This window comes from Salvelinus fontinalis, chromosome 7, assembly GCF_029448725.1.
Source record: "Salvelinus fontinalis isolate EN_2023a chromosome 7, ASM2944872v1, whole genome shotgun sequence".
NCBI classification, from domain to species: Eukaryota; Metazoa; Chordata; class Actinopteri; order Salmoniformes; family Salmonidae; genus Salvelinus; species Salvelinus fontinalis.
In genome coordinates, this window is record NC_074671.1 from 16,837,518 (window position 1) to 16,852,575 (window position 15,058).

A 15,058-nucleotide genomic window follows, 5' to 3' on the forward strand; every position below is an offset into this window, starting at 1 on the left:
GGTATGTGAGGGAGAGGGGGGTATATGAGGAGGAGGGGGGTATGTGAGGGAGAGGGGGGTATGGTTAGTATGTGGGAGGGGGTATATGGGGGGTATGGTTAGTATGTGGGAGGGGGGGTATGGTTAGTATGTGGGAGGGGGTATATGGGGGGTATGGTTAGTATGTGGAAGGGGGGTATATGGGGGGTATGGTTAGTATGTGGGAGGGGGTATATGGGGGGTATGGTTAGTATGTGGGAGGGGGGGTATGGTTAGTATGTGGGAGGGGGTATATGGGGGGTATGGTTAGTATGTGGAAGGGGGGTATATGGGGGGTATGGTTAGTATGTGGGAGGGGGTATATGGGGGGTATGGTTAGTATGTGGGAGGGGGGGTATGGTTAGTATGTGTGAGGGGGTATATGGGGGGGGTATGGTTAGTATGTGGAAGGGGGGTATATGGGGGGTATGGTTAGTATGTGGGAGGGGGGTATATGAGGAGGAGGGGGGTATGGTTAGTATGTGGGAGGGGGTATATGGGGGGTATGGTTAGTATGTGGGAGGGGGGGTATGGTTAGTATGTGGGAGGGGATATTTCGGGGGTATGGTTATTATGTGGGAGGGGGGTATATGAGGAGGAGGGGGATATGGTTAGTATGTGGGAGGGGGTATGGTTAGCATGTGGGAGGGGGGTATATGGGGGGTATGGTTAGTATGTGGGAGGGGGGGTATGGTTAGTATGTGGGAGGGGGTATATGGGGGGTATGGTTAGCATGTGGGAGGGGGGTATATGGGGGGTATGGTTAGTATGTGGGAGGGGGTATATGGGGGGTATGGTTTGCATTTAAGCCAGCAGCATACCACCCTGCATACCACTGCCGGCTTGCTTCTGAAGCTAAGCAGGGTTGGTCCTGGATGGGAGACCAGATGCTGCTGGAAGTGGTGTTGGAGGGCCAGTAGGAGGCACTCTTTCCTCTGGTCTAAAAAAAAAAATATCCCAATGCCCCAGGGCAGTGATTGGGGACACTGTCCTGTATAGGGTGCCGTCTTTCGGATGGGACGTTAAACGGGTGTCCTGACGGACGTCATTAAAGATCCCATGGCACTTATTGTAAGAGTAGGGGTGTTAACCCCGGTGTCCTGGCTAAATTCCCAATCTGGCCCTCAAACCATCATGGCCACCTAAAAATCCCCAGTTTACAATTGGCTCATTCATCCCCCTCCTCTCCCCTGTAACTATTCCCCAGGTCGTTGCTGCAAATGAGAATGTGTTCTCAGTCAACTTACCTGGTAAAATAATGGTAAAATAAAATAAAATGTGGGAAGGGGGTATATGAGGAGGAGGGGGGTATGGTTAGTATGTGGGAGGGGGGGTATGGTTAGTATGTGGGAAGGGGTATATGGGGGGTATGGTTAGTATGTGGGAGGGGGTATATGGGGGGTATGGTTAGTATGTGGGAGGGGGTAAATGGGGAGGAGGGGGGTATGGTTAGTATGTGGGAGGGGTAAATGGGGAGGAGGGGGGTATGGTTAGTATGTGGGAGGGGGTATATGGGGGGTATGGTTAGTATGTGGGAGGGGGGGTATGGTTAGTATGTGGGAGGGGGTATATGGGGGGTATGGTTAGTATGTGGGAGGGGGGGTATGGTTAGTATGTGAGAGGGGGGGTATGGGGGGTATGGTTAGTATGTGGGAGGGTGGGTATGGTTAGTATGTGGGAGGGGGTATATGGGGGGTATGGTTAGTATGTGGGAGGGGGGGTATGGTTAGTATGTGGGAGGGGGGGTATGGTTAGTATGTGGGAGGGGGGGTATGGTTAGTATGTGGGAGGGGATATATGGGGGGTATGGTTAGTATGTGGGAGGGGGGGTATGGGGGGTATGGTTAGTATGTGGGAGGGGGGGTATGGGGGGTATGGTTAGTATGTGGGAGGGGGTATATGGGGGGTATGGTTAGTATGTGGGAGGGGGGTATGGTTAGTATGTGGGAGGGGGTATATGGGGGTATGGTTAGTATGTGGGAGGGGGGGTATGGGGGGTATGGTTAGTATGTGGGAGGGGGGGTATATGGGGGGTATGGTTAGTATGTGGGAGGGGGGGGTATATGGGGGGTATGGTTAGTATGTGGGAGGGGGGGTATATGGGGGGTATGGTTAGTATGTGGGAGGGGGGGGGTATATGGGGGGTATGGTTAGTATGTGGGAGGGGGGTATATGGGGGGTATGGTTAGTATGTGGGAGGGGGTATGGTTAGTATATGGGAGGGGGTATATGGGGGGTATGGTTAGTATGTGGGAGGGGGGGTATGGTTAGTATGTGGGAGGGGGTATATGGTTAGTATGTGGGAGGGGGTATATGGGGGGTATGGTTAATATGTGGGAGGGGGGGTATGGTTAGTATGTGGGAGGGGGTATATGGGGGGTATGGTTAGTATGTGGGAGGGGGTATATGGGGGGTATGGTTAGTATGTGGGAGGGGGTATATGGGGGGTATGGTTAGTATGTGGGAGGGGGGGTATGGTTAGTATGTGGGAGGGGGTATATGGTTAGTATGTGGGAGGGGGTATATGGGGGGTATGGTTAGTATGTGGGAGGGGGGGTATGGTTAGTATGTGGGAGGGGGTATATGGAGGGTATGGTTAGTATGTGGGAGGGGGTATATGGGGGGTATGGTTAGTATGTGGGAGGGGGTATATGGGGGGTATGGTTAGTATGTGTGAGGGGGTATATGGGGGGTATGGTTAGTATGTGTGAGGGGGTATATGGGGGGTATGGTTAGCATGTGTGAGGGGGTATATGGGGGGTATGGTTAGTATGTGTGAGGGGGTATATGGGGGGTATGGTTAGCATGTGGGAGGGTGGGTGAATGAGTAAAAAGGGGAGGGTAGGTGAGAGAGGGGGGAGGAGATAGACACGCTCATATCTGAAGTGCAGATTCTGTCACCAGTGAGATTTAATACAGCGCTTAATTATCAGCCAAGCATCTGTACAAACACCCCCTGCCTGACAGACCCACACACACTCCCCCTGCAGACACACACACACACAAGGCTGGTATAAACTTTGACCATAAATAGTGAGACTATACAAGTGACTACATAGTGTCTTTATCAAAGAGAGAAGTGTTTTATCCACATGGTGAGAAGTATGTCAGCCACACCCGCTGCTGACGGGTGTATAAAATCGAGAACACAGCCATGCATTCTCCATAGACAAACATTGGCAGTAGAATGGCCTTACTGAAGAGCTCAGTGACTTTCAACATGGCACCGTCATAGGATGCCACCTTTCCAACAAGTCAGTTCGTCAAATTTCTGCCCAGCTAGATCTTCCCCACTCAACTGTAAGTGTTGTTATTGTGAAGTGGAAACATCTAGGAGCAACAATGGCTCAGCCGCAAAGTGGTAGGCCGCACAAGCTCCCAGAATAGGACCGCCGAGTAGTGAAGTGCGTAGCGCGTAAAAAATTGTCTGTCCTTGGTTCCAACACTCACTACCGAAGGTCCAAACTGTCTCTAGAAGCAACGTCAGCACAAGAACTGTTCGTCGGGAACTTCATGAAATGGGTTTCCATGGCCGAGCAGCCATACACAAGCCTAGGATCACCATGTGCAATGCCAAGCGTCTGCTGGAGTGGTGTAAAGCTCACCGCCACAGGACTCTGGAGCAGTGAAAATGAGTTCTCTGTTTCGGGCTAGGCCCCATAGTTCCAGAGAAGGGAAATCTTAACGCTACAGCATACAATGACATTCTAGACAATTCTGTGCTTCCAACTTTGTGGCAACAGTTTGGGGAAGGCCCTTTCCTGTTTCAGCATGACAATGCCCCTGTGCACAAAGCCAGGTCCATACAGAAATGGTTTGTCGAGATCGGTGTGGAAGAACTTGACTGACGCTTTGCTCAACCCCATCAAACACCTTTGGGATGAATTGGAACGCCGACTGCGAGCCAGGCCAAATCGCCCAACATCAGCGCCCAACCTCACTAATGCTCGTGACTGAATGGAAGCAAGTCCCCGCAGCAATGTTCCAACATCTAGGGGAAAGCCTTTCCAGAAGAGTGGAGGCTGTTATAGCAGCAAAAGGGGGACCAACTATGTATTAATGCCCATGATTTTGGAATGAGATGTTCGACGAGCAGGTGTCCACATACTTTTGGCTATGTAGTGTGCGTGTGATGATTAATGAGCAGCACAGTGAAGAGGTTTGTGTTTGACTTGTAATGCGGGCGGTGTGACAGGACAGAGGGGGGTTGTGGGTAAGATTGATGAAATGTATATCCAACACTATGAGCCTGATCTGTAAAAGCCACCACCTCTACTGTAAAGACTGGTGTGTGTGATATATTTGATATAAAGGTGACAGGTGGACCTGTCACTGTGTAACCGTCACAGGCCGCCATGTTTACCCAGGAGGCATTGCTAAGAGGGTTTGTTTTGACGAAAGGGAGCACCAAAAGGAGATCACATTTCCCTCCTCACTCATCACCCTCAGATGGCTTCATATATCCCTCTCTCCAGTACCTCTACCCCTCTCTCCAGTACCTCTACCCCTCTCTCCAGTACCTCTACCCCTCTCTCCAGCACCTCTACCCCTCTCTCCAGCACCTCTACCCCTCTGTCTGGGACCTCTACCCCTCTGTCTGGGACCTCTACCCCTCTGTCTGGGACCTCTACCCCTCTGTCTGGGACCTCTACCCCTCTGTCTGGGACCTCTACCCCTCTGTCTGGGACCTCTACCCCTCTGTCTGGGACCTCTTCCTCTCTCTCCAGTACCTCTACCTCCCTTTCTTGCTCCCTCTCGTCAGTTCCCCTCCCTCTTTCTCTCTCTCTTAATCTATTTCACTTTTTCTCTCCCTTTTACCTCCAGATGTTTATCTCGCACATAAAACACAAACACACGTCTCTTCCTGTGTACAGAGGGGTTGCTGACAGATGTATAGATAGCAGCGTGAAGGAGACATGGAAAGGGGGAAGAAAAGAGAGGAGGGAGGGAGACATCCGCCTGACTACCAACCACAAGATCAACAGAGATGAGCCTCACCTCCGAAAAACTAAAGAAACAAAGTGAAAAAAGCAGGGGTAGGAGAAGGAGTGGTAAACTAGGACAAGAGATACACTGCAATGTCGCTCCTAGGAATTATATTTGTATAATACATATATATTTGCTCCTGCTCTCGCTAACAAACACAAACCCACCCACCTACACATGTTACATACATGCTACACACACAGTGGTGGCTCTAACCTGAACCTCAAACCTAACCTTATTTTAAGTGTGATGTGAGATAAGTCTGCCTGCTTTCATCCGTGGTGACCTGTCCTCTCACCACAGCTCCCTGGGCCTGTCCTCTCACCACAGCTCCCTGGGCCTGTCCTCTCACCACAGCTCCCTGGGCCTGTCCTCTCACCACAGCTCCCTGGGCCTGTCCTCTCACCACAGCTCCCTGGGCCTGTCCTCTCACCACAGCTCCCTGGGCCTGTCCTCTCACCACAGCTCCCTGGGCCTGTCCTCTCACCACAGCTCCCTGGGCCTGTCCTCTCACCACAGCTCCCTGGGCCTGTCCTCTCACCACAGCTCCCTGGGCCTGTCCTCTCACCACAGCTCCCTGGGCCTGTCCTCTCACCACAGCTCCCTGGGCCTGTCCTCTCACCACAGCTCTCTGGGCCTGTCCTCTCACCACGGCTCTCTGGGCCTGTCCTCTCACCACACCTCTCTGGGCCTGTCCTCTCACCACAGCTCTCTGGGCACTCAGTCCCACTCAACACACACACACACAACAAGGTAAGGGCCCAATCATCCTTCACATTAAGCTACAAGAATGCATATTTGAATTAGTATATACTAAGTCAACAAAACAATATTTACAGTAGGAGGGATGAAATAAAGCCAACTATTATTGGTTGAATTTCAGGGTGACAGGAATGTTACGTTGGAGAGGTCCCTTAACGTCAGTTAAGGTTTTAATTGAATAGACTCAGTCTGACTAATTACAGTGCTACTGAATGGTCTCATTGTCAAGAAAAGCATTTTACTGTACTTAACTGGAAAACGGTCTCCCTTTCCCTCTCATTCTCTTATGGAAGTGTGTACTTTTCCCTAGCCACACTCTACCCACCCACCCACCCACACACACACTACCTACACACACACACACACACACACATTCTCTACCTATACATCAGTACACATCCCTCTTCGTACACACAGTCTGAGACACAATGGAGTGTAGAGGCTGTAACCCTGTCTGCCATCTGCAGACTATCTGTCTAACAGACAAATTAACTCCACTAAAACATGCAGACTGTGCCGCATTGGTGGAAAAAAATACCCAATTGTCATACTTAACAGTAAAGATCCCTTATTAGAAAATGACTTAAGTAAAAGTCACCCAGTAAAATAGGGCGGCAGGTAGCCTAGTGGTTCGAGCGTTGGACTAGTAACTGAAAGGTTGCCAGATCGAATCCCCGAGCTGACTGTTAACCCAGTGTTCCTAGGCCGTCATTGAAAAGAAGAATTTGTTCTTAACTGACTTGCCTAGTTAAATAAAGGTCAAATAAATAAAAAATACTACTTGCATAAAAGTCTAAATACATTTGTTTTTAAATATACTTAAATATCAAAAGTAAAAGTATAAATCATTTCAAATTGCTTTTAATTTTGCAAACCAGAGGGCACCATTTTCTTGTTTTTTTTAGTTTGTGGAAAGCCAGGGGCACACTCCAACACTCAGACATCATTTACAAATGAAACGTGTGTGATTAGTGAGTCTGCCAGATCAGAGGCAGTAGGGATGACCAGGGATGTTCTCCTGATAAGTGTGAATTAGACCATTTTCCTATCCTGTTACGTATTCAAAATGTACTTTTGGGTGTCAGGGAAAATGTATGGAGTAAAAAGTACATTATTTTCTTAAGGAATGTACTGAAGTAAAAGTTGTCAAAAATATAAATAGTAAAGTAAAGATAACAAAAAAAATACTTAAATAGTACTTCAAAGTATTTCTACTTAAGTACTTTACACCACTGCTGAGACGGAGTGTGTGTTTATTCTCACATGACAGTAATCCAGCCACTTAGAATCAGCAGACTCTACATGAAAACAACAAACACAGACCCTCAACTCAGCCAGCCTAATTCACAGGTTGAAATGGAATCTGACCAGAGCATTCTGTGTTCTATAGAGTGTCTCCTATGCCAACGTGTGTGTGTGTGTGTGTGTGTGTGTGTGTGTGTGTGTGTGTGTGTGTGTGTGTGTGTGTGTGTGTGTGTGTGTGTGTGTGTGTGTGTGTGTGTGTGTGTGTGTGTGTGTGTGTGTGTGTGTGTGTGAGAGACCGGGATGAGAGGAGAGAAAGCGATACAGCACTATGTGTCTTTCATCTCTTTCTCCAGGAAGACACCAGACACCTTAATTACCTCCACCTGTGAGCAGACAAAGAGACACACACCAATCTCTACTCTGCCACACCCCGATTCCCACGGTAACACTCTAGAGCCCACACAGACCCAAAGTGGAGAGGGAGGAGGGAGTGGAAGATGAGGAGATGGCTGGGTGGAAGAGGTGAGGAAGATGAACTCACATCCAGTGAGTCCTCGTTGACGATGAGGAGGGACATGCCGTGGGTCACCAGACGACAGGAGTAGCCTGAGACAGAGAATACAATACCAGATTCAGCACAGAAAGAGACATCTCTCTCTCCCTCCCTCCATGCACCTCTCGCTCTCTCTCCCTCCCTCCCTCCATGCACCTCTCGCTCTCTCTCCCTCCCTCCCTCCATGCACCTCTCGCTCTCTCTCTCTCCCTCCCTCCATGCACCTCTCGCTCTCTCTCCCTCCCTCCCTCCATGCACCTCTCGCTCTCTCTCCCTCCCTCCCTCCATGCACCTCTCGCTCTCTCTCTCTCTCTCCCTCCATGCACCTCTCGCTCTCTCTCTCTCTCCATGCACCTCTCGCTCTCTCTCTCTCTCTCCCTCCATGCACCTCTCGCTCTCTCTCTCTCTCTCCCTCCATGCACCTCTCGCTCTCTCTCTCTCCCTCCATGCACCTCTCGCTCTCTCTCTCCCTCCATGCACCTCTCGCTCTCTCTCTCTCCCTCCATGCACCTCTCGCTCTCTCTCTCTCCCTCCATGCACCTCTCGCTCTCTCTCTCTCCCTCCATGCACCTCTCGCTCTCTCTCTCTCCCTCCATGCACCTCTCGCTCTCTCTCTCTCCCTCCATGCACCTCTCGCTCGCTCTCTCTCTCTCCCTCCATGCACCTCTCGCTCGCTCTCTCTCTCTCCATGCACCTCTCGCTCGCTCTCTCTCCCTCCATGCACCTCTCGCTCTCTCTCTCCCTCCATGCACCTCTCGCTCTCTCTCCCTCCATGCACCTCTCGCTCTCTCTCCCTCCATGCACCTCTCGCTCTCTCTCCCTCCACGCACCTCTCGCTCTCTCTCCCTCCATGCACCTCTCGCTCTCTCTCCCTCCATGCACCTCTCGCTCTCACCTATGTTGATGGCGGTCTCCTGTTTGTCTCCGGTGAGGACCCAGATCTTGATGTCGGCCTTCATCAGAGTAGCGATGGTCTCAGGGACCCCTGCCTGGAGACGGTCCTCTATAGCTGTGGCCCCCAACAACAACAGATCCTACAGAGAGAAAGGGGGGGGGGGGGGGCTCTTATAAGCTACAACCAAGTTGATGAGACAGGCTGGGCAGTAGAAGCATTAGAGTGTAAGAAGGTGTGTGTATCATGTCTCTGTATGTGGGTCAAACAGCAGCATGGGGAAAGTCTTAATGTTTCCCAAACATTTATTTTGAACTCTATTAAAACACGCAAACAAAGTCATGTAGTCAAACACACACAACCACACACCAATTTTAAGGGGCTCTTGGCAGACTGGTGAGGGTAATTATCTCTGTAGTCTTCCAGTCTACCTCAACCCCTTCCTCTTCCCTCACTTTTATCCCATCACCTTCCCCCTCCTCTCCTCTGGGCCGTCTCTCAAAACCCCTCTTTACTGGAGTCCTGCCTCTCATTATAGCCAAACAAAGGCAGCTGTGGAGTCATGTGCCTTCCTAATGGCCAGCCTCAATGAATACACTCAGAATTATTTTTGTGTCTACAGCTGACATGTCCAGACTATTAATGACCACAGACATGATCGTGTCCAGATGTATACTGGAGATGTCCTCTGGGTTACAGAGTGTCTGTACTGTTGACACCTTAGGGGAGTGACCGACTGGTGTTAGCACACAGAGAGAGAGAGAGAGAGAGAGGGGGGGGGGGGGTCCTCTGGGGAAACAGGGATTCTTCAGTACTGAGAGGTCATAATTCTCAACAGTTGATAAGTGGGACCACTCTGCCCTCTGCTGGACAAACTACCCAGCCCAGCAACACACTGACTGAAGGGAATGGAGTGAGGGGTAGTCACCATCTTACCAGCCCAGCAACACACTGACTGAAGTGAATGGATTGAGGGGTAGTCACCATCTTACCAACCCAGCAACACACTGACTAAAGGGGATGGAGTGAGGGGTAGTCACCATCTTACCAACCCAGCAACACACTGACTAAAGGGGATGGAGTGAGGGGTAGTCACCATCTTACCAACCCAGCAACACACTGACTGAAGGGGACGGAGTGAGGGGTAGTCACCATCTTACCAACCCAGCAACACACTGACTAAAGGGGATGGAGTGAGGGGTAGTCACCATCTTACCAGCCCAGCAACACACTGACTAAAGGGGATGGAGTGAGGGGTAGTCACCCTCTTACCAACACACTGACTAAAGGGGATGGAGTGAGGGGTAGTCACCATCTTACCAGCCCAGCAACACACTGACTAAAGGGGATGGAGTGAGGGGTAGTCACCATCTTACCAGCCCAGCAACACACTGACTAAAGGGGATGGAGTGAGGGGTAGTCACCATCTTACCAGCCCAGCAACACACTGACTAAAGGGGATGGAGTGAGGGGTAGTCACCATCTTACCAGCCCAGCAACACACTGACTAAAGGGGATGGAGTGAGGGGTAGTCACCATCTTACCAGCCCAGCAACACACTGACTAAAGGGGATGGAGTGAGGGGTAGTCACCATCTTACCAGCCCAGCAACACACTGACTAAAGGGGATGGAGTGAGGGGTAGTCACCATCTTCCCAGCCCAGCAACACACTGACTAAAGGGGATGGAGTGAGGGGTAGTCACCATCTTACCAGCCCAGCAACACACTGACTAAAGGGGATGGAGTGAGGGGTAGTCACCATCTTACCAGCCCAGCAACACACTGACTAAAGGGGATGGAGTGAGGGGTAGTCACCATCTTACCAGCCCAGCAACACACTGACTAAAGGGAATGGAGTGAGGGGTAGTCACCATCTTACCAGCCCAGCAACACACTGACTAAAGGGAATGGAGTGAGGGGTAGTCACCATCTTACCAGCCCAGCAACACACTGACTGAAGGGGATGGAGTGAGGGGTAGTCACCATCTTACCAACCCAGCAACACACTGACTGAAGGGGACGGAGTGAGGGGTAGTCACCATCTTACCAACCCAGCAACACACTGACTAAAGGGGATGGAGTGAGGGGTAGTCACCATCTTACCAGCCCAGCAACACACTGACTAAAGGGGATGGAGTGAGGGGTAGTCACCCTCTTACCAACACACTGACTAAAGGGGATGGAGTGAGGGGTAGTCACCATCTTACCAACCCAGCAACACACTGACTAAAGGGGATGGAGTGAGGGGTAGTCACCATCTTACCAACCCAGCAACACACTGACTAAAGGGGATGGAGTGAGGGGTAGTCACCATCTTACCAACCCAGCAACACACTGACTGAAGGGGACGGAGTGAGGGGTAGTCACCATCTTACCAACCCAGCAACACACTGACTAAAGGGGATGGAGTGAGGGGTAGTCACCATCTTACCAGCCCAGCAACACACTGACTAAAGGGGATGGAGTGAGGGGTAGTCACCCTCTTACCAACACACTGACTAAAGGGGATGGAGTGAGGGGTAGTCACCATCTTACCAACCCAGCAACACACTGACTAAAGGGGATGGAGTGAGGGGTAGTCACCATCTTACCAACCCAGCAACACACTGACTGAAGGGGACGGAGTGAGGGGTAGTCACCATCTTACCAACCCAGCAACACACTGACTAAAGGGGATGGAGTGAGGGGTAGTCACCATCTTACCAGCCCAGCAACACACTGACTAAAGGGGATGGAGTGAGGGGTAGTCACCATCTTACCAACCCAGCAACACACTGACTGAAGGGGACGGAGTGAGGGGTAGTCACCATCTTACCAACCCAGCAACACACTGACTAAAGGGGATGGAGTGAGGGGTAGTCACCATCTTACCAGCCCAGCAACACACTGACTAAAGGGAATGGAGTGAGGGGTAGTCACCATCTTACCAGCCCAGCAACACACTGACTGAAGGGGATGGAGTGAGGGGTAGTCACCATCTTACCAACCCAGCAACACACTGACTGAAGGGGACGGAGTGAGGGGTAGTCACCATCTTACCAACCCAGCAACACACTGACTAAAGGGGATGGAGTGAGGGGTAGTCACCATCTTACCAGCCCAGCAACACACTGACTAAAGGGGATGGAGTGAGGGGTAGTCACCCTCTTACCAACACACTGACTAAAGGGGATGGAGTGAGGGGTAGTCACCATCTTACCAACCCAGCAACACACTGACTAAAGGGGATGGAGTGAGGGGTAGTCACCATCTTACCAACCCAGCAACACACTGACTAAAGGGGATGGAGTGAGGGGTAGTCACCATCTTACCAACCCAGCAACACACTGACTGAAGGGGACGGAGTGAGGGGTAGTCACCATCTTACCAACCCAGCAACACACTGACTAAAGGGGATGGAGTGAGGGGTAGTCACCATCTTACCAGCCCAGCAACACACTGACTAAAGGGGATGGAGTGAGGGGTAGTCACCCTCTTACCAACACACTGACTAAAGGGGATGGAGTGAGGGGTAGTCACCATCTTACCAACCCAGCAACACACTGACTAAAGGGGATGGAGTGAGGGGTAGTCACCATCTTACCAACCCAGCAACACACTGACTGAAGGGGACGGAGTGAGGGGTAGTCACCATCTTACCAACCCAGCAACACACTGACTAAAGGGGATGGAGTGAGGGGTAGTCACCATCTTACCAGCCCAGCAACACACTGACTAAAGGGGATGGAGTGAGGGGTAGTCACCCTCTTACCAACACACTGACTAAAGGGGATGGAGTGAGGGGTAGTCACCATCTTACCAGCCCAGCAACACACTGACTAAAGGGGATGGAGTGAGGGGTAGTCACCATCTTACCAGCCCAGCAACACACTGACTAAAGGGGATGGAGTGAGGGGTAGTCACCATCTTACCAGCCCAGCAACACACTGACTAAAGGGGATGGAGTGAGGGGTAGTCACCATCTTACCAGCCCAGCAACACACTGACTAAAGGGGATGGAGTGAGGGGTAGTCACCATCTTACCAGCCCAGCAACACACTGACTAAAGGGGATGGAGTGAGGGGTAGTCACCATCTTACCAGCCCAGCAACACACTGACTAAAGGGGATGGAGTGAGGGGTAGTCACCATCTTACCAGCCCAGCAACACACTGACTAAAGGGGATGGAGTGAGGGGTAGTCACCATCTTACCAGCCCAGCAACACACTGACTAAAGGGGATGGAGTGAGGGGTAGTCACCATCTTACCAGCCCAGCAACACACTGACTAAAGGGAATGGAGTGAGGGGTAGTCACCATCTTACCAGCCCAGCAACACACTGACTAAAGGGAATGGAGTGAGGGGTAGTCACCATCTTACCAGCCCAGCAACACACTGACTAAAGGGGATGGAGTGAGGGGTAGTCACCATCTTACCAGCCCAGCAACACACTGACTAAAGGGGATGGAGTGAGGGGTAGTCACCATCTTACCAGCCCAGCAACACACTGACTAAAGGGAATGGAGTGAGGGGTAGTCACCATCTTACCAGCCCAGCAACACACTGACTAAAGGGAATGGAGTGAGGGGTAGTCACCATCTTACCAGCCCAGCAACACACTGACTGAAGGGGATGGAGTGAGGGGTAGTCACCATCTTACCAACCCAGCAACACACTGACTGAAGGGGACGGAGTGAGGGGTAGTCACCATCTTACCAACCCAGCAACACACTGACTAAAGGGGATGGAGTGAGGGGTAGTCACCATCTTACCAGCCCAGCAACACACTGACTAAAGGGGATGGAGTGAGGGGTAGTCACCCTCTTACCAACACACTGACTAAAGGGGATGGAGTGAGGGGTAGTCACCATCTTACCAACCCAGCAACACACTGACTAAAGGGGATGGAGTGAGGGGTAGTCACCATCTTACCAACCCAGCAACACACTGACTAAAGGGGATGGAGTGAGGGGTAGTCACCATCTTACCAACCCAGCAACACACTGACTGAAGGGGACGGAGTGAGGGGTAGTCACCATCTTACCAACCCAGCAACACACTGACTAAAGGGGATGGAGTGAGGGGTAGTCACCATCTTACCAGCCCAGCAACACACTGACTAAAGGGGATGGAGTGAGGGGTAGTCACCCTCTTACCAACACACTGACTAAAGGGGATGGAGTGAGGGGTAGTCACCATCTTACCAACCCAGCAACACACTGACTAAAGGGGATGGAGTGAGGGGTAGTCACCATCTTACCAACCCAGCAACACACTGACTAAAGGGGATGAGTGAGGGGTAGTCACCATCTTACCAGCCCAGCAACACACTGACTAAAGGGGATGGAGTGAGGGGTAGTCACCCTCTTACCAACACACTGACTAAAGGGGATGGAGTGAGGGGTAGTCACCATCTTACCAACACACTGACTGAAGGGGATGGAGTGAGGGGTAGTCACCCTCTTACCAACACACTGACTAAAGGGGATGGAGTGAGGGGTAGTTACCATCTTACCAACACACTGACTAAAGGGGATGGAGTGAGGGGTAGTCACCATCTTACCAACACACTGACTAAAGGGGATGGAGTGAGGGGTAGTCACTATCTTACCAGCCCAGCAACACACTGACTAAAGGGGATGGAGTGAGGGGTAGTCACCCTCTTACCAACACACTGACTAAAGGGGATGGAGTGAGGGGTAGTCACCATCTTACCAGCCCAGCAACACACTGACTAAAGGGGATGGAGTGAGGGGTAGTCACCATCTTACCAGCCCAGCAACACACTGACTAAAGGGGATGGAGTGAGGGGTAGTCACCATCTTACCAGCCCAGCAACACACTGACTAAAGGGGATGGAGTGAGGGGTAGTCACCATCTTACCAGCCCAGCAACACACTGACTAAAGGGGATGGAGTGAGGGGTAGTCACCATCTTACCAGCCCAGCAACACACTGACTAAAGGGGATGGAGTGAGGGGTAGTCACCATCTTACCAGCCCAGCAACACACTGACTAAAGGGAATGGAGTGAGGGGTAGTCACCATCTTACCAGCCCAGCAACACACTGACTAAAGGGAATGGAGTGAGGGGTAGTCACCATCTTACCAGCCCAGCAACACACTGACTAAAGGGGATGGAGTGAGGGGTAGTCACCATCTTACCAGCCCAGCAACACACTGACTAAAGGGGATGGAGTGAGGGGTAGTCACCATCTTACCAGCCCAGCAACACACTGACTAAAGGGAATGGAGTGAGGGGTAGTCACCATCTTACCAGCCCAGCAACACACTGACTAAAGGGAATGGAGTGAGGGGTAGTCACCATCTTACCAGCCCAGCAACACACTGACTGAAGGGGATGGAGTGAGGGGTAGTCACCATCTTACCAACCCAGCAACACACTGACTGAAGGGGACGGAGTGAGGGGTAGTCACCATCTTACCAACCCAGCAACACACTGACTAAAGGGGATGGAGTGAGGGGTAGTCACCATCTTACCAGCCCAGCAACACACTGACTAAAGGGGATGGAGTGAGGGGTAGTCACCCTCTTACCAACACACTGACTAAAGGGGATGGAGTGAGGGGTAGTCACCATCTTACCAACCCAGCAACACACTGA

The 15,058-nt window shown here is 51.4% G+C and overlaps 1 protein-coding gene across 3 annotated transcripts in view; it reads right to left on the bottom strand.

Moving 5' to 3' along the window:
- Nucleotides 1-15,058, bottom strand: part of LOC129859102 (phospholipid-transporting ATPase IB-like) — a 111,546-nt gene that overhangs the window by 48,516 nt on the left and 47,972 nt on the right. For all 3 annotated transcript variants that reach the window (XM_055928476.1, XM_055928477.1, XM_055928478.1), the window contains exons 22-23: nt 8,460-8,598; nt 7,553-7,617 (exon numbers count right to left, since the gene is read on the bottom strand). In XM_055928476.1, the coding sequence (XP_055784451.1) occupies nt 7,553-7,617; nt 8,460-8,598 (204 nt within the window). The remainder of the gene's footprint in view (nt 1-7,552; nt 7,618-8,459; nt 8,599-15,058) is intronic.